We start from the raw sequence: 18,383 nt of genomic DNA on the forward strand, positions 1-18,383 counted from the left end.
GCTGCTCCCCCTGAATATACAGTGAAGGGGCGTCCCGGCTGGCCATGGACCCCGGCGAATTGATGAAACAATAATAAAAAATTTCTTCAGTAATAATGTAACAAAATCATATATATATATATATATATCAGCTTGTACATATCACTTTAGCACAGTGTGCAATGATCCTGCATAACAGGAAAAAACATTCTTTATGACAGATGTCAAAAACGTATGTACTATATGACACAAGTGGGAACTGATATTTTTCTGGGATGTACTTTTATATTTTAAAGCAAAAGCACTATTAGCATTCAAATAAAATTATAATATAATATAACAGGGTGTTGTATAGTGCTATTGCATTTAGACGTGTTAGTGCCTTGCTTCAGCTGTTCCCGTTCCAAACTGACCTGAGCTTGAATACATATACTTTATGCACATATACTGTATATTCTTTAAAAGAAGAATATTAAAAGTTGGAGTACCATCGAAACATCTCCTCACATGTAGCATGAAAACAAGTATTCCATAAATACAACAAATGATGAATTTATTACAGAAGGGAAAGCAAACCCCTAAAGCCTACCTCCCATACAACCTACACAGGTTGCTGAACACCTATATGCCAGTCACTCAAGTGCCTAAAAGCACACCCTGTCTCACCTGTAGTTTCTCTCTCTTAACATTGGCCTCTTCCTCCCACAAGTGAACCTTCACCTCATCACCCCTTTTGACACATTATTTAGCATATTCTCAGCTATGATCTTAGGCTTTATTACCATTCTTGGATCACTTCTGACCATTCCTGGAATCATTTTTGCAGAACATTGGGCCAGGACCTTAATAATGAGAAGTTTAATTAATAAATTTGTTAAAATTAAGAAATTAATACAACACGACACAAAGAATTATGACTTGATTTGGGAAATGTTGTCAGCAGTCAACAATCCACAACTAACATAAAGGAGTCCAACAGCTGTTCATCGTTTAGACTTCGAGCAGGTACCTCGATCTTGAGTATTGAAGACTCCTAGTTGGACAAAAGATCAGTAGGCATTTAAGCACTGAAGGAATTGCTTCCTATTAGGCCATTACTTTTTAGGGGCATATCATGTCAGGCAATATAATAGAAATAAATTTAAATTTACATAACATAATGTAGCCAATACCACCATTGTAAAGAACAATTCTGGAAACTTCTATCAAGTAAAGAATAAAGCTTTGACTGAGCCTTTCAGTTTAATGTAGTAGTTACTTGTTCATTTGTCCAATAGTGTATTGTTCTGTTTATTTGATTGTCCAAATGTGGTCATATTTATTTATTAATTTACTTGTCTCAAAAGATCAATCTCACAAAGTTTTTTTCTTGCATTCTCTGAAGAAATGTGTAATTTCAGTTATAATAATTTTAATTCTGTTTAGCTTTCGGCATTGAATCCTCTTGGTCCCAGAGTGATGCCAAGTGTACACAGCAAGGAGGGCGCTGTCAGGATGTTTCTTCACCTTGTAGTGGGTCCTACATGAAAGGACTTTGCTCCGGACCTGCCAGTCGCCAGTGCTGCATGCATCGTAAGTATATTTTCACTGAATGCTATCATCCTGAAAACAGACCTCACTTCAGCAGTTAGCAAAATCACAGCACAAAGTACACATGCACTATTAGTCAGCAGATACAGAGTAGTGGTCTTTTACAAACTTTGTTATGACTGTTGCTGTCATTTAACAGTAGTAAAAACTTTAAAATCCAGTTTAGAAAAATAAGCTGAGGTTGAGGGGATATTGTTTTGTCTTTGTACGATGAGCACTAATGGATGCTCATTTTGTCTTAGGTGCTTATGAATGAGTGCTTTCATTGCTATGGGCTGGGTCTGTTCATTATGCTGTTTAGCTGAAAAAGGAAGCTTTAAGAATGAATATTTTTCACCATAATTTTGTGGTTTACATAATAGTCTTATTCCAAATCTTAACTAATGGCTCTGGTGTATGACAAATATCATTTACCGTTCTTAAGTGGTTTTGGTAAAGACAGCATGAAAGAAGATCTTTGTTCCTTGATGATTTTAATAAAGTCATCCTTTTTTCTTTACATTCACACTATTACCATTATTAGGATGAAAGTCCAAAGAGAACACAATTTTTCCATTGTGAGATTAATTTATTTTTCTTCTTTATACATATCTATTTGCTTTAATCTTTCAATGTCATTTCATCTATCACTTCAAACTAACTAACTGATTACAGTCAGTAGTAGGCTAATTCAGATCCTAAAATGCATACAGGGCAGTTTTTCAATACTTGCTTTACCCATTTCCATTGAAATTTTCTGTTCATCTACATTGAACATTTATCTGGGATGAAAGCTAAAATATTTTTCAGGCACCAAGGATTATCAAAATGCCTGGGAGACTAATAGGGAAAAGCATACAGTTATAAACTCTCTTAAATGAACCAAACCTTTGGAAAGAAATGACCATGAAGGGCCTATAGATAAGTCCACGAGGGTTTTCTTGCCCACTTGACTATCCCCTAAGGAACAACAAAACACCACAGTGCTGGAACAAAAAAACATTTATTATATTATTATATCATAATGCACTAAAGACAGTTTAATCTTCTAGTTGTTAAGCAAAACAGCATCAAAATATAAACAGATGAGGAAAGCTGATGATCTTCCCATGTCTACAGGTCTCAATATACAGGGGAAACAATACCGTACAACTAGGAATGCAATGAAACCTATACTGGTATCAGACTTTGTTCTGACACAGTGCTCATGTACTTGTACTCATAAAAATACCCTGATGCCTAAAACTGGTACTATTAACATGCACGTGTGATTGTGTGAAACTTAAGAAGCAGAGAGCACAAAACGTATGCGATGTGGAAGTTTGTTTTTTATAATGAACGATGAAAAACAAAGCCTAATGGACTGTAAACTGTGAAAGTAAGCATAAGAATGAGCATGATGAAATTGCCACTGGCGGAGCACGGCATCCACCAATGTTGCGGCAGACTCTAGGAAGGAGAGGAAAATGAAATGTCTAATGATAACCCCCAGGTAGTGCAAATAACAGAAGTGCCTGCCCAGTATATTGTTCTTGACAATCAACCACTGTCAGTTGTTGATAATGTGGGATTTTGGTGCCTCCTGAATGTGTCAAAACCCAAGTACAACAAAGTCATACCCACATCACAGAGATCACCTTACCAAGGAAGCATGAGTTTGTAAAATATCATGTTGGCCGCTTAGTGCACAACATAACAGTGGTTAGCTTCACCACTGACATTTGGAGCAGCACTGTTTGTGCAACGTCTATCATCATCTTAACTGCACTGTGGATAGATGAGAATTTAGCACTGAACATAAAATATTAGTTTTGCTTTTCTCTAAAAAAGATTGCATATTTCTATCCCAATTCGTTATTTTATTTATTTATTTTTTTAATTTATTTTATTAATTTTATTACAATCCATACATAGCAATCAAGTTTTTACAAAAAAAAAAGAATTATGTTAAGAACAGATCGATCCCCACCCCTGAGAGAGAGCAAGCCAAACAGTGTAAGATTTAAGGTTTGTAAACATACCTAAGTTAATAAATTCTCTGTGCTTTATAACCTTATTTTAAAATATTACTGATTAGATCCTGCCATGTTTTGAAAAAAGTCTGTATGGATCCTCTAACTGAGTATTTGATTTTTTCCAATTTCAAATAATATAACACATCGGTTTCCCACTGACTTAAAAGAGAAGAGTTTGGGTTCTTCCAGTTTATCAGAATAAGTCTGCGTGCCAAGAGTGTAGTAAATGCAATCACAATTTGTTTGTCCTTCTCCACTTTAAGCCCCTCTGGAAGAACCCCAAACACAGCTGTTAATGGGTTAGGAGGGATTGTGAGTCCAAGGCTATCTGAGAGGTAATTAAAAATTTTTGTCCAGAATAATGTTAATTTGGTGCAGGCCCAGAACATGTGACCTAGTGAGGCTGGGGCTTGGTTGCAACGTTCGCAGGTTGGATCATGCCCTGGAAACATTTTGGAGAGTTTTAGTCGAGACAGATGTGCTCGATATATAATTTTGAGTTGTATAATTGTATGCTTTGCTCATATGGAGCTCGAGTGAATTCTCGTTATTTTAATGTTCCATATACTCACTGTTAAAAATTTGTTCAATGAAATATATCTCATTCTCACTCATAAAGATAGATAGATAGATGTGGTGTTCCTGCCTTGTTCAGTAGAGGGCAGTAGGCATGGAGGAGAGGTGGAGAGGAGGGGGAGAGGATCATTGGGTTGATAGATAGATAGATAGATAGATAGAGATAGATAGTGTAAAAGATGCAACAACAAGCAGCATAAAGGTTTGGGGTTTTCCGGCCCCGTATATTGCAGACAATCCACAATTAATCCAAAAATACTTGGTCAAAATTATAAACACAACAGGTTCATATGCGCGACGCCGAAGATGGCGTCGTGACCATTTATGTAGGAGGAGCGGAAGTGGAGGAATGCTGGGAAGGAACCGTGAGGGAAGATGGGATTGATGACGTCAGGAACAATGGCGGAGGAAGGGCGGCAGTAACGTGCTGAGGGCAAATAAGGCTTATGGTGGCGGAGCGTCTTTTTTCCTGGAAGAAAGCAAAGGAGAAAGGTTAGTACCCGCCACTCCCTGCCGGCGAACGTCTTCCGAAGCGCGATAAGGTCCGTCCGCGGTCTCCTATTTGCGCGTGCGTGACACGACACCCCAGCCCAAGACCGTCAGGTCGGGCGGACCTAACCGAGAGGTTGTGGATGCGAGAGAGGGCATCGGCATTGGCCTGAAGGTTGCCGTGATGATAAGTGACCGTAAACTTATAGGGTTGTAAGTCCAGAAACCACCTGGTGACCCGCGGATTCGACTCTTTTGCAGGGACATCCACTGAAGCGCAGCGTGTTCAGTCACTAGAGTGAATTCGCGACCCAACAGGTACAATACAATAATACAATACAATACAGTTTATTTTTGTATAGCCCAAAATCACACAGGAAGTGCCGAAATGGGCTTTAACAGGCCCTGCCTTTTGACAGCCCCCCAGCCTTGACTCTCTGAGAAGACAAGGAAAAACTCCCAATAAAAACCTTGTAGGGAAAAATGGAAGAAACCGCGGGAAAGGCAGTTCAAGAGAGACCCTTTCCAGGTAGGTTGGGCGTGCAGTGGGTGTCAAAAGTAGGGGGTCAATACAATACAATATACACAACAGAACAATTCCTTAAGACAGCATAATAATAAAAATTTTAGAATTACGGTTTAACAGTAGATGATATGACATAATTAGGTTTGGATATTTTTAGAGTCCTGGAGACCTCATCCATCTAGCTGCCTCCCCATTTGGCCATGCCACGGCTGAAACGTTGCTCCGATGAAAGGACCCCTCTTTCCCATGATTCCTGTGATCCTCCATCAGGGATGACTTTACCATATGCAGGCAAACAACTTGGCAGGTGGGCGTGTCACCAATTGCCACATTTGGGTACCGAGAAAAGAAACAGAATAGGTGAGGGTTAGTATTCAAATATAATTATTCATGTTACTTATGTTATAGTGCTAATGACTAACAACAGAGATGCAGTATGTACAGTTAATCAGCAGCTCTAGTCAGGATATGCTAAACTGAAGTAGTGAGTCTTCAGCCGGGATTTAAAGGCTGAGACCGAGGGGCATCTCTTATGGAAGCAGGAAGACCATTCCACAGTTTAGGGGCCCTGTAACTAAAAGCTCGACCTCCCACTGTTATTTTATTAATCCTTGGAATCCTAAGCAGACCGGCATCTTGAGATCTTAATGTGCGCTCAGGTTTGTAAGTCATGATAAGTTCAGACAAGTAAGCGGACCTTGGCCATTTAATGCTTTATATGTTAAAAGGAGGATTTTGAAATCTGCCCTGAACTTAACTGGGAGCCAGTGTAAAGATTTAAGAACTGGGGTTATGTGTTCATATTTTCTTGTTCTTGTAATAATTCTTGCAGCGGCATTTTGGATTAACTGGAAGCTGTATAGAGAACAGTTTGAACAGCCAGTGAACACCGCATTGCAGTAGTCAATCCTACTAGAGATAAATGCATGAATTAATTTCTCACAATCCTGTTTATTTAGAAAGCGCCTTAATTTCCTAATATTTTAAGATGGAAAAACATGTTTTGGACGACTTTGTAATATGCGCTTTAAATGACATGCTAGAGTCAAAGATAACACCTAGATTGCGGGCTGATTCAGTAAAATTAATTGGGATTCCAACTGAGTTAAATGACGACAAAATATTGCTGTGATCAGCGTCATTCCCTCCAACAATTAACATCTCTGTTTTATCTGTATTTAAAGACAAGTAGTTCTCATTCATCCATTCCTTTAATTCACTAACACAGGTAGTACCGGAGATGGGTTACAACCCACTTAATGGCCAAGGCTTCCCTCTCCACTGCCGCATACCTGGTCTCTCGGTCCAGCAGTTTCCGGCTTAAGTACATCACGGGGTGTTCGACACCATTGACGCTTTGGCTCAACACGGCGTCCAGGCCTGTGTCCGAAGCGTCGGTCTGGAGGATAAAAGGGAGCCCAAAATCAGGGGTCCTTAATACAGGTGCCGACTTTAGGGCCTTTTTAGGTCACTGAATGCGTAAATTGGTCAAGGGTGCTGCCCTTTCAGAGAAGTGGGGTATGAACCGGCGGTAGTACCCCGCCAACCCCAAGAAAGCCTGCACCTGACTCTTGGTATTCGGACGGGGCCATTCCAGGATGTCTTTGATTTTGGAACATTGGGGTCTCACCTGTCCTCGTCCCACAAGGAAGCCTAAATACTTGGCCTCCTTTAAGCCAAAAAAACACTTACAGGGGTTAATGCGGAGGCTGGCTTTAGCTAGTGTCGTGAAGGACAGCAGAGACCTGCAATAGATGCTCCTCCCAGGTGCCGGAATAGATGACGACGTCATCCAGGTAGGCGGCACTATAGGACTGGTGGAGCTTCAGCACTCTATCCACCAGACGTTGAAATGTCGCTGGGGCCCCGTGCAGCCCAAATGGGAGGACCTTGTATTGCCAGTGTCCACTAGGGGTGCTAAAGGCCGTTTTTTCTTTTGCAGATGCAGTTAAGGGAATTTGCCAATACCCTTTCGTTATGTCAAGAGTAGTCAAGTATCGAGCCGCACCCAGCCGCTCAAGTAGGTCATCAATGTGGGGCATCAGGTAGGCGTTGAACTTGGAGAACTGATTCAGACGTCTAAAGTCATTACAGAACCTCCAGGAGCCGTCCGGCTTGGAAATGAGGACGATAGGACTGGACCAAGGACTATGGCTTTCCTCAATAATGTCCATATCCAACATCCGTTGCACCTCCAGTTCCACTTCAGCGCGTTTTGCCTCTGGGAGTCTATAGGGCCTCTCCCGGACGATTACTCCGGGGTCCGTGACTATATCGTGCGCAATCAGCGAGGTCCGGCCCGGTGACTCGCTCACTACTTCGGGGACGGCGCGGATTGCCTTGGTTATCTCCTGCTGCTGTAGGGGTGTCAGCTCATCACCGAGGTTAAGGGCAGACGTGCTAGCGAATAGGGAGAGGGATCTACGAGTGTTGGGAGATCTCCTCCCTGTCCTTCCAAGGTTTTAACAAATTGACGTGGTAGATCCTCTCACTCGGCCGACGATTGGGTTGTTTAACTAAATAGTCGACGAGCCCCTTTCTTTCCTTAACCTCGTATGGCCCCTGCCAGTGAGCTAGCAATTTGGAATGGGAGGTAGGAACGAGCACCATCACTTGGTCCCCCGGGAGGAACTCCCGGAGGACGGAGTTGCGGTTGTAACACTGGGCCTGCGCTGCCTGCGCACGAGTCACATGGTCCTTTAGGAGTGGCCTGATTTTAGCGAGTCTGTCGCGCAGTTGCGCCACATACTCCAATATATTGGAGGAGGGAAGGGCCTCAGCCTCCCAGCCCTCTTTTAGTATGTCCAAAAGTCCTCGGGGTTGTCGCCCGTACAATAACTCAAAAGGGGAGAAGCCCATAGAGGCCTGGGGCACTTCCCGGTAAGCAAAAAGCACGAGCGGTAGGAGCTGGTCCCAGTTCCTGCCATCGACGTTGAATACCTTGCGGAGCATCTGTTTAAGCGTCTGATTAAAATGCTCTACCAGCCTGTCTGTTTGAGGGTGATAGACAGACGTCTTCAGGTGCTTTATTCTCAGTAATCTGGCAACCTCCCTGAAAGTATCTGAGGTGAAGGGTGTACCCTGGTCTGTGAGGACTTCTTTGGGGATACCCACTCTAGAAAATAGGTTGACCAATTCCCGTGCGATATTTTTTGTGTTAGCGGAGCGCAGGGGAACCACCTCTAGATATCGGGTAGCGTAATCCACCATGACCAGTATATATTTATGGCCACGGTTTGAGGGTTCCAGGGGTCCTACTAAGTCCATCCCTATTTTGTCAAAGGGAATATCTATCAGGGGTATTGGGACGAGAGAAGCGCGGTCCCTCCTAGGAATCTGCCGAATCTGACATTCCGGACAGGATTGGCAGAAGCGCCGGACCTCCTTGTTGATCCCGGGCCAGTAAAAACGGAGTTTTATCCTTTCTAGTGTTTTCTCGGCCCCGAGGTGGGCGCCTAGGAGAGGAATGTGAGCTAGTTCACATACCTCCCACCGGAAGGTACGCGGGACTAGCAACAACTTCCGCACCTCACCCTCGTGGGTCGCCTCCCGATACAACAGATCATTCTCCATAACAAAAAAGGGCTTGTGTGGCATGGATCCATCAGCTTGTGAGCTGCCTGGAAGAAATATCGCATTACGGGCAAACTGCAGGGAATTGTCATTCCACTGCTCCCTTTTAAATGAGGCAGGCGTGGAGCGAAACTGATGGTCCAAACTGCTCAGGGGGTCTTGTGAGCTGGTCAGCGGAAGCGTTCCCTGGCTCGTCCCTTCTCCGGCGGATACTTCCGGGTTAGGGTCCGTCGCGAAGGAAGCGTCCCCCGATGTACCTGCACCATTATGGCCTGCCCCAGAGCATGGCGTGGAGACCGCGGGAAGGGAGCCTCGTCCCCTCATAGCCAGACCCAATGAGGCCCCGGGAGCGGTGTGTGTCTTACCGCACTTTCTGTGTGACCAGTCTTGTCCCAAAATCACTGGATAGGGGGGTTCGGGCAACACCGTGACCACCATCACCTTCCAGGTGATGTAACAGTGAGCGGAACGATACGACTTGGTCTCCCCATTTACACACGTGATTTGCAAATGTTGCTTAAGCCACTGTCGCGGTAATACATAACGGCGAGCGACAATGATTATGTTGCTGCCGGAGTCAAATAGAGCCACCACCGAATGCCCATTCAATAACACCACTCCCGTGTTCGGACTCGCCAGGGGGTGCGACGGAGTACAGTACCTTTCTGCGGTGGCCCAGGTGCAGTCCATCGGCTCCGTGGTGTTCAGAGGACAGGTCAGCAGTAGGTGGCCGGTCTCACCGCACTTGTAACAGTGCAGGGAGGCCGGCTTTTCTTTTAGTTTCTGCGGCACTTCTGCAGCGCGTCGAGAGGGCTCGGGGGTGGCCGCCTGTCCCTGTCGGTTCCCACGAGCTTGCCTTTCCGACCCTCCGGCTCGGTAGACCGCGAGCTGATGTTCCAAGACTTCGAGGAGTCCTGGCATGTCCTTGTAAGGGTGGCGCCGGACCTGCTGGGCGAGGGAGCTAGGCATGGCGTTTATGAAGGCCCTCACAGGCCACCTGCTCTACTACCTTCCGGGCTTGGGGACCCTCGGGCCGTAGCCAGCACCCCATTTTACCCCAGAAGTCGAAGGCCTGGGCTCGGGCCGGCTTTTCTGGGTCAAATTGCCAGCTCCGTCATTCACTCGCCTGCTGGCCCGGCATAATGCTGTAGCGTACCAGGATCTCCTGTTTTAGGAGGTCGTAAAAACGCGGCCTCCTACTCGGGGAGATCGTAGGAATCCCGCTGTGCGGGTCCCTTCAGGTAGGGCGCCTTGATGGACGCACACTCGGACCGCTGCCACTCCTTTCAGGTGGCTGTCCTTTCAAATATCCCCAGGTACGACTCTACGTCGTCAGCCTCTGTCATTGGCACTAGAGGCGGAGGCGTTGGCCGAGGTGGATCGGGTCTTGCCCTCTGGGCTTCAGCCAGCCTGGCCTTCGTTGCCTCCAACTCCCGGGTAGTAGCGGCTTGCGCTTGCTGCAGGGACAGGATCTGGGCATTCATCCTCTGCAGTACTGTGTTGAGGTCCTGTCCTTCTGTCATTTCTATCGGAGCAGTATCCTGCCGGCTACGCCACTGTAAAAGATGCAACAACAAGCAGCATAAAGGTTTGGGGTTTTCCGGCACCTTATATTGCAGACAATCCACAATTAATCAAAAAATACTTGGTCAAAATTATAAACACAACAGGTTCATATGCGCGACGCCGAAGATGGCGTCGGTGGCCATTTTATGTAGGAGGAGCTGGAAGTGGAGGAATGCTGGGAAGGAACCGTGAGGGAAGATGGGATTGATGACGTCAGGAACAATGGCAGAGGAAGGGCGGAAGTAACGTGCTGAGGGCAAATGAGGCTTATGGTGGCAGAGCGTCTTTTTTCCTGAAAGAAAGCAAAGGAGAAAGGTTAGTACCCCGCCACTCCCTGCCGGCGAACGTCTTCCGAAGCGTGTTAAGGTCCGTCCGCGGTCTCCTATTCGCGTGTGCGTGACGATAGATAGATAGATGTTCTTTTGAAACTGTGTGTGTTAACAATAGGTTTAAAACAAATTGGTATCCTGAAAATCCATCCATCCATCCATCCATTATCCAACCCGCTATATCCCAAATAAAGGGTCATGGGGGTCTGCTGGAGCCAATCCCAGCCAACACAGGGTGCAAGGCAGGAAACAAAACCTGGGCAGGGCGCACACACCCACACACCAAGCACGCACTAAGGACAATTTAAAATCGCCAATGCACCTAACCTGCATGTCTTTGGACTGTGGGAGGAAACTGGAGCACCCGGAGGAAACCCACGCAGACATGGGGAGAACATGCAAACTCCACGCAGGGAGGACCCAGGAAGCGAACACAAGTCTCCTAACTGCGAGGCATATACTGAAAATGACTGTGTAAATAAATTTGAAAAATGTATTATTAAAAACTTCTCTAGGGTGGCTAACGAAAAAAATCCTTAATTGCCAAATTTTCTTAAAAGCAATATGTAGCTGTTTGAAACAATCTTTTCAATTACTTTCATAAAATGTCTTTAAGTTTCAAAAACTGTAGATTGAATATACATAGAATTGGCATGTGTATCATCAGAAAAAAATGTTTCCTTCTATAGGTGTAAGGATCAGTTGTTTTCAAATATCAGTACAGCCAAGGAAGCCAAAGAGATGGTGTTGCTGGAGGAGCAGGAAGTGTGTGGTGTAGAGGCAGCTGGACAGGATTACGCAGCACTGCCTGCCAAAAGTCCCTGGAAGGACCAGCTAAGTAGTAGTTTGAAGTGTGTATTTAAAGTGATCGTAGATAAACATGCAGCGGCATCAATGCACCGCGTTCCAGCAGCTGCTGCCATACAGCTGGAAACATACCTGGGAGAGACCACTTACAGTAAGTGCTGTTCAGTACTGGCTCTTCACTTCATCTCAGATGTCAAGGAAATACCCTTTGGTCCTATGCCATAGTGTAGAGAGTGGGAGATTATTTAGTGCACTGACATATTGTTAATGAAACTAGAAACAAAAGGAATGAAAAGGAATCTGCCACTTACCTTCCCAAAAGAATCCTAGACCTTTCAAGTGGTAGGTGTCCCCCAATGACTATGACCTGTATACCTTTATGCCACTGAGCTAGCAATCTTAAAAACAGATACTAGTGAGAGAAATGTTCTTGTTATGTTTAGCCACATTCCTGTGAACACTGTGTTGTACTAGTACATCTCATCCTGAAATACTTGAATGTTGGTTTGGGTTACATATATTAATTGTACAGTATGTGATTGTTGATTGTTGGTGTTTTAATCTAATCTATGCATCTACTGTACTTTAAATTGTTTGTTTAATTTTGAATTATTTTATTCCAAATTATGAGACTTATATTTGATGCTAATAGTGAAGTTAACAGTTGATGGACATAAACAAATACTATTTCAAGCTTCAGTGCAATGCTATCAGAATCGGTATTGGTGAATACTAAAAAACAAGTGTTGCTTGTTGTACTCGGTTTGAAAAAAATCATATCGAAGCATTTCTATGTAAAATGAAGGAAGGGCACCAGCCAAAGAAAACCACAGAAAAAATGAAAGTGTGAAATAAAAAAATTACGTATGAACAGCGCAGAAATTTGCCTGAACAAGCAATGCCCCAGTAGATGATGTTGTTCATAATTCTACATGAATGAATTCATCTACAGTATATAATCGTGTTTCTTAGTCCTGGTAAACATGATGTTATATTCCACATTACATGTCCTTTCTTTGTCCAAACAACCCTTTTGCAACACAATAACAGCTCAGACATGTTTGAAAGGAACACAATCCTTTCAGAATAAATGAAAAAGAATGAAAATTAAAATGAAGAGTACTCACATACTCACACTCTGTTCAATTCGATTTATTCATTTATGCATCTTATAAATAAAGCAAAGCCAAAAAATAATTGTAAATAATACATTCTGATTAAAGACAGATGGATTATTGTTATTTTTTAAGTTTTATTTCTGTCAGTGTTAGGTGTCCAAATAGATGGCTTTGATCAGCACAAACACTCTAGGTGCCATTAACAAACAGTATCAGCCTAATGTTGTGTAGACCTCATACGATTTCTGTAATTGACATAGGTAGATCTTTATTTTAATAGTACAAAGCAAATATATCTTCATTGTACAAAAGGGTAAAAACATGTCTTTGACACCATCAAGAAATCAAAGAATTAAATAATTCTTAACAATTAAAAACAAATGATAGTTCACCTATGCAAAACATGAAACACATAAAAATGATCATGGTTGTATTGCTTTTGTTATTTGCAAATACTTACTTTTCTCTCTGATCTTATTACTAATAAAGAAAAAAAATGATAGACATTCATATTGAACTTTGTTCTTCCTTAACTTCTAACGTAAGACATAAAAAAATTATAAAGTGTTGAAATCAAGTTTTTATTGTGTAGTGCAAGCAAAAAAAAACCCTGAGAAAGAACTGATATTTTAAATAACTTATCATAATGCTTAAACATTCTCTCTAGGTACAGTGCACTATACACAACAAAACCATCACAGCCCTAAATGTCTAAAGGAAAAGGAGAATTCATTCAGAATGTAGTGTGCTACAAATGAAATATTCCTGCTACAATAGACATGACATTTTTATTTAGGTGTTAGCAAATGTAGTGAAATACAAGCACAAACAGCTTCAAAGTGAATGCTGCTTGCATGCCTTTAATTGTGTTGCACACTATACACAGCACAATCATTTATTTCATTATATGGCAGCAGTATGAGCAAGAATGAAACAGATAACTTGGTGTACATTATAATTAACATTGCCAATTGTGAGGTATTTATATTTATTGTATATATGAACAATAAGTGTGCATGAAATGCATTATTTCTTATACACCTTATTAAATATATTACTTTAATTTATTCATTTATTCTTTTTTTTAAGAATCAGCTATTACATTATACCTGATGTTGCCTGGGATAGGCTTCAGGAGTCCTGTAACCCTAAGAGATTTATATGATGACTATTCGGAGAACTGAAACTTGGCCCAAAACCTTGAGACTTCAGCATTAAACATGGGACCCCCTACCACCCCTCCTATGTGCAATTCTTTTTTAGCTTTTCGGAATTATTTCTTATTTTTTAATGTATGGTTTTGCCATAGGCTCACTCAGTTACTAGCAATAGAATAAGGGAACCCTAGATAACAAACTATATAAAATATTCCTTAAAAATCATCTGGCATTCAATACTTATATTTTCTTTCCTTGATTCATCAAATGGCTGCATCATGTATAACTACAGAAACAAAGGGAGAGGCAGGTAGAGAGTAATGGGTGAGAGGACAATGGAGTGCAAGCAGCAAGTTATGGGCACCTTACTTTTTTAACACAAAATGTGTATTATTTCAGTGCTCTAAAACGGAAAGAAAACTGATAATCTTCAGTTTCTCAAAAAATCAGGACCACCTTTATTCGCCAGTACTTAATGTACAGGAATTTGACTTGGTAGATTTGGAGCTGCTTATAACGGAGCACAACATCACATACAAATAACATAAGTTAAAAACTTCATACAAGTTTGCAGAATAATACAATTATAAAGCAGATGAGCAAATGATGATGTGCAAGTGAAAGTGTGAGTGTGTAGTGTGTATACACATGCACACACATACATGTACATATACTGTACTGTACACGCACACATTCATGGAGTATCTGACAATGCATGGAAATACAAAGAGGTCAGGCTACATTACTGCTTTGAGAGGGCTATGGATCTGGGAAAGAAACTATTGAGCTTGTCTGTTAGTTTTAGTTTATATTGACTTGAAGCGTTTACCAGAAGGGAGTTTATGGAATAAGTGATAAGCAGGGTGAGATGACTCTGCGGTGATCCTTATGACATGGCTAGTGACACGAGATGTATACAGGTCTACAACAGATGGAAGGGTACAGCCAATTATTTTTTCAGCAGACCTCACAACACGCTGTAGTTTATTTTTGGAGTGTTCCGTTGCTGAACCAAACCACATAACAATGGAGAATGTGATTACACTTTCAATTATGGCTTTGTAAAATTGAAGTAGGATTGGCTGGGAAATATTCAATTTAATTAAAATTTAATTAAAAGCCGTAAAGAACAGTTGGGAAGGCAAAAAATAGCAACATTGTAATTGATAAAATAAAACGTATCGAGTAGCACTTCACATATTTTTCTTTTCATATATGCTAAGATCCCACCCACATACACTTTTCAAATAAAATTATGAAGAGGAAGAATAACCAGTTATTGAATTTGTGTATTGACTACACAGAGTAGCAGTCATTTTGAACAGAGATGGCATCAGAAAGTTGTACAGAATAACAAGTCAAGGTCTAAACCAGTAAGACAAAATTTAGTAACACAGCCTAGGACATCGGACAGTAACCGTTAGAAGAGAATCAGCAAAATGTCAGAAGCAAAACTCTTGAATAGAGTCAAAGCCAAATGTCTAGTAGCAGAAAAAAACAGAGATTCTTTTAAATGCTCAAACAAAATGCTTTATATTAGCTTGTATCCACAAACTTGAGCTGCCAGCTTATGAACTGTCACATTGATGATACGTGTCAGGCATGTGCAAGAGTCCAAGAGTCACCATCCAGGCTCATCTGAGGTAAGTGCTACCACTCTGAACACCAGGGGGCACGATGAGTAACTCTTGTATCACCCACAGCTCTGAGAATATGCCCACTCAGGGCAACTGATAACACCCCTTGAGTCCAGGAGCTATAAAAGCGAGGTGCTCCCAACAAGTGGCGTCTCATTCAGGAGATAAGCTTTCCAGAGCCTATTGCTGTGAAGCCAATTGTTAACTTTGCGTTAAAATTGACCTATTGTTAATTTTTTTTTTTTTGTTTCAATTAAACGGGTGGCCTGAATGGCACACCAACCTTCCGTTGACTCCTCTGATTCCCTCGACTGACAACATGTCACTTGGTGCAACTTCCTGGAGTCCCTGTGAACATTTCACTAACTTTGGGTACTGAAGATGACATGCCTGTAACAAAGACAAGATAGCACTGTGGCAGAATGTATTTACTTTTTAACACATTTATAAATGCTTTAGATTAAACAAATTAAGGTGATGACTGAATTCCTTGACCTCTATAATACTGAACAAATTATTTTTGAGGCCAAAGGTAAAATATTAAAATAAAAGCCAGATCATAACAATATGGGATGTGAAGCAATACAACATACCCATTTCTATTTAAAACCATCAACAAAGATCGTATCTTTAGAGTGCCTTCAAATCAATTGCTGCACACCTACTTGCCCATTTACAACACTAAGAAGCAATTTTCCATTAGTTCATGACAAAGTGCTTTCACTCAGGAACTTCTAAGAGTTTGCCATTCTGAAATACTTGTTTAATCTTTCTATTAGGTTTAGGCCCGACTTGGATTTTCTTATTCAGAACCATTAGTATTTCTTGTTTTCAGCAGTGATTCAGCAGCAGTGCACAATCAGGACAACCTTAAGAAAACTTTGTTGTTGAAAAACCTTTTTGATATGAATTGTGTATATCAGCACTCCTTCGGTCCTCTTAGGGAATACCCTAAAACCCCTCCGCTCTCCCATTCAACTCCCTGACATTCAGCATGCACAAGGAGTACTTGCAGTCCTTTTTTCCACTTTAGGAGCCGAGTTAAATTTTTAGCAGTGGATGTCTATAATTTTAGTCACAACCGAATTGCTTAAATGATGGAATTCTATTGAGATGCCAACTTACATGGAATAAATTTAACCTGGGGTATTTTTTAATAGCAATTTTACTGAGGTGTGAACGTGCAGTCTGTAAACATTTTCTGACATGAGTGATTCAGACAAAACTAAAATTACATAAGTCATCTTGTAATAATTTCTCTTTCTGGTGTAAAACTAATCTGGTCTGAATTGGGCTTAACAGTATTCATTGTGCACCAACACTACACCATTTCAGCAAACAAGAGGAAGAGAAGCTAATTCTGGACAGCAATGTTCCTGTTTTTCATTGACTCCTAATTTTTCTTCAGTCTTTGCATTCCTTAGCTTAAATTAATTTTTTGATCAAGTTTAGTGAGCCACAGGCAGAAAACAACACACCACTGTTAAGCAAAATCACAGTAACACAGGTGGAAATATTTAAAGGTAGATTTTTCACAAATTTTAGAAATTTTTCTTTACGCAAAGAACCATAGGCACAGAAATGAAGGTTACCAAGTAGTTTGGTGGAGAGCAGGACTTTGTCCAAAATAACATCAAGTCAATATCTGAAGGTTCACAATCTAGGTGAATAGGATGGACAAGCTTGTTAGGCTAAATTGCCAGTTGTTCTAATGTTGTGAATCTATATATGGATTTGACTATGCCTCGATAGTGTAGCCTGGCTTTGTTGTGATAGTAGTAAGTGTTAAGTGCTAAAAATCAATATCCAATTCAATACTACTTGTTTGCTTAAAATGCCTATGAAGTGCCTTTGCACCCTTTGTTTCCTTATCAAGAATTCTGTCTTTTGCAATTTGATGCTTGCTCTGCTATCATTAGCTTTTTCTATACTCATACTTATTTTTGTTTGGTTTACTCATTCATTTATTTGACTAGATTTGTTTTCTTACAATCACAGTATAATTTATTAATACGTGTAACTAATTAATGGAACAGAGAGAAAATGGATCATGAAATTAAATCTGCTTGAATACATTATCTAATGAGTAAGTTACAGCATATTCAAGTCTGTGCATTGGTTACATAGATAACAAAATGATTAGTTAGCCTTTGCTGCAATTGTTTGTTTTATTGTTTTTTTTTTTTTTTTTGTGGTGTATAATGAATGGCTGATATTTTTATTAATTCTTTTGCATTTTCTCTTAGAAAAATCAAAATTTGGCCCCCTGTGTAGTGGATACAATTCCAACGTTCCAAGGACCTGTGACAGTTTTGGCTGTGGACATTACGGAGCAAGCCGAGGGTATACAAATATTACATTATAACTGCTATTTTAGTTTATTGTAGTTACTCATGATATTCAGATTAAGTCCAAGTTTTTATTGTACCTACACAATGTTGTGTCATAAATTGGAGTTGACTCTGCTTCAAAATAGGGTGTGAGACCTCCAAACTGCTCCACACCCCAGGCCAGGCCTCCTTGCCTGTCTGATAAAAGTCTCACCCCAATGGGCCCAATCTCAGCTGTACTGGCCTAACTTCAATGTTCCAAAATATATCTAGAAGGAGAAAACCAGTAAAAACTGTGATTGATCGATAATGGTTGATAGGTTCCAAAACCAAGTTCTTTAAAAAATAAGTCTTTTATTTTCAGAAGGCAGAAAAAGAATAAAAAAAGCAAAAGGAGTTGTGTACATGGCAATCCCAAAAATAATAAAGTCCCTATACAAAACCCAAATTATTATTTATAATTTAGTGCAAAAGAATCAAAGAAACCAAGAAATCTAGAGAAAGCAAGCAACACTCACAAGAAGATTACACTCCAGCACAGCACATTCAAATGAACCACAAGGAACTTGATTTCCCAGCCTGCATTTAAGGGCTAGCTGTGGGCGGTTCCCTGTGGCAAAATACTGATGGCCCCGCCTCTAATGGGTTCACCCACAAAGTACCAGGAACATAAGAGAACTAATTTAAGCATATGAAAACTGCATAATAAAGA

At 41.2% G+C, this 18,383-nt stretch overlaps 1 protein-coding gene across 1 annotated transcript in view; it reads left to right on the forward strand.

Annotated features, from left to right (window-relative positions):
• LOC120542966 (leukocyte cell-derived chemotaxin-2-like) overlaps positions 1-18,383 on the forward strand; it is a 36,797-nt gene that overhangs the window by 3,326 nt on the left and 15,088 nt on the right. Inside the window, exons 2-3 of the mRNA XM_039775740.1 lie at positions 1,405-1,551; positions 17,588-17,684. Coding sequence (XP_039631674.1) covers positions 1,405-1,551; positions 17,588-17,684 — 244 coding nt within the window. The remainder of the gene's footprint in view (positions 1-1,404; positions 1,552-17,587; positions 17,685-18,383) is intronic.

Source organism: Polypterus senegalus, chromosome 13 (assembly GCF_016835505.1).
Source record: "Polypterus senegalus isolate Bchr_013 chromosome 13, ASM1683550v1, whole genome shotgun sequence".
NCBI classification, from domain to species: Eukaryota; Metazoa; Chordata; class Cladistia; order Polypteriformes; family Polypteridae; genus Polypterus; species Polypterus senegalus.